This window comes from Rhinopithecus bieti, unplaced genomic scaffold, assembly GCF_001698545.2.
Source record: "Rhinopithecus bieti isolate Rb0 unplaced genomic scaffold, ASM169854v2 repeat_11915, whole genome shotgun sequence".
In the NCBI taxonomy this organism is placed as follows: Eukaryota; Metazoa; Chordata; class Mammalia; order Primates; family Cercopithecidae; genus Rhinopithecus; species Rhinopithecus bieti.
In genome coordinates this window covers 43-1,084 of record NW_016834065.1, presented here as the reverse complement: position 1 = coordinate 1,084, position 1,042 = coordinate 43, and the positions used below count along the sequence as shown (strand labels likewise).

Sequence of the window (1,042 nt, the reverse complement as noted above, 5' to 3'; positions counted from 1 at the left end):
AGGGCCCGGGCAGGGCGAGGCCCCCACCCCCGCCTCGAGTCCCCACGCACCTGGGGAGACCCTCCTCCGGAAGAGCAGGCGGCCGCGCAGGATCTCCTCGTCCTGCTCGAAGGGGATGTCCCCGCACACCATGTCGTAGAGCAGCACGCCCAGGGACCACACGGTGGCCGAGCGCCCGTGGTAGCGGTGGTAGCGGATCCACTCCGGTGGGCTGTACACTCGGGTGCCTAAGGGGACACGGGGCTTAGCACGCCCACCACAGGGGCAGAGCCGCTCAACGGACAGCGAGGTCCCTGCTGCTTAACTCCTTGGCCTGAGTCACAGGAAGCAGAACCAGGCCTCAAAATCCTGCTCGTAATCACCCTGGAAAAACCCCAGCAGGCCATGGGGGGGCTGGGGGAGGGGCCGCGGGGGAGGAGCAGGTCACATGAGTAAGGGTTCAGCTTTCACAACAAACAGATGCGCTGTGAAGCTACCCCAGGCCACCGCGGGTCTCTTACGGCCAGGCCGGCCTGCGGGAATGGGGCGGGGGGAAGAGGGGAGGGCGAAGGAAGGGCGGGCGGGGAGCCCCGGCTTCCCCGAGCTCCGCAATGCCGGGATTTCTGCCGCGGCGCCCCCGCGCTCCGCACGCACGCAGCTCCCGCCCCCCATGCAGGGGAGGCCCCGCCACTCCAATCACGCCACGGGGGCCTCCAGGCTCCCAGCACAGACCCAGCCCAGCTGCGCCCTGCGTCACGCACGAGCCCTGCAGAGACTCCTCCGCTACTGCCCCCAGCCGGGGTCTCTCGGGCCGCAAGGTTGTCACGCGCTTCCCACAACCCGGCGGCGGGAGAAATATTGAGCGCGCCCCTAGCCCCCACCCAGCACTATCCTGCTCTTGATCCCTCACTCAGTCCTCCCCAGGGCAGCGCGTGGGCCGCTGCCCCCAACCAGAACAGACCCAGGGCGCGCGGCCGCCCAACAGTCACCAGCCCCTCCATGCGCCGCTCCCCGCAGGCGTTAACCCGCCGGCACGGTCCCCGGAACGTTCCCTGCCCTGCGC

General features: G+C 69.9%; 1 protein-coding gene across 1 annotated transcript; it reads right to left on the bottom strand.

Moving 5' to 3' along the window:
- Positions 1-3: 3 nt before the first annotated feature.
- On the bottom strand, positions 4-296 carry LOC108524640 (serine/threonine-protein kinase pim-3-like; the record flags this gene model as incomplete). The annotated part of the gene is made up of 1 exon (XM_017865716.1): positions 4-296. A coding segment is annotated over one exon (293 nt), but the record flags the coding sequence as incomplete, so codon positions are not given.
- Between the last annotated feature and the right edge of the window lie 746 nt (positions 297-1,042).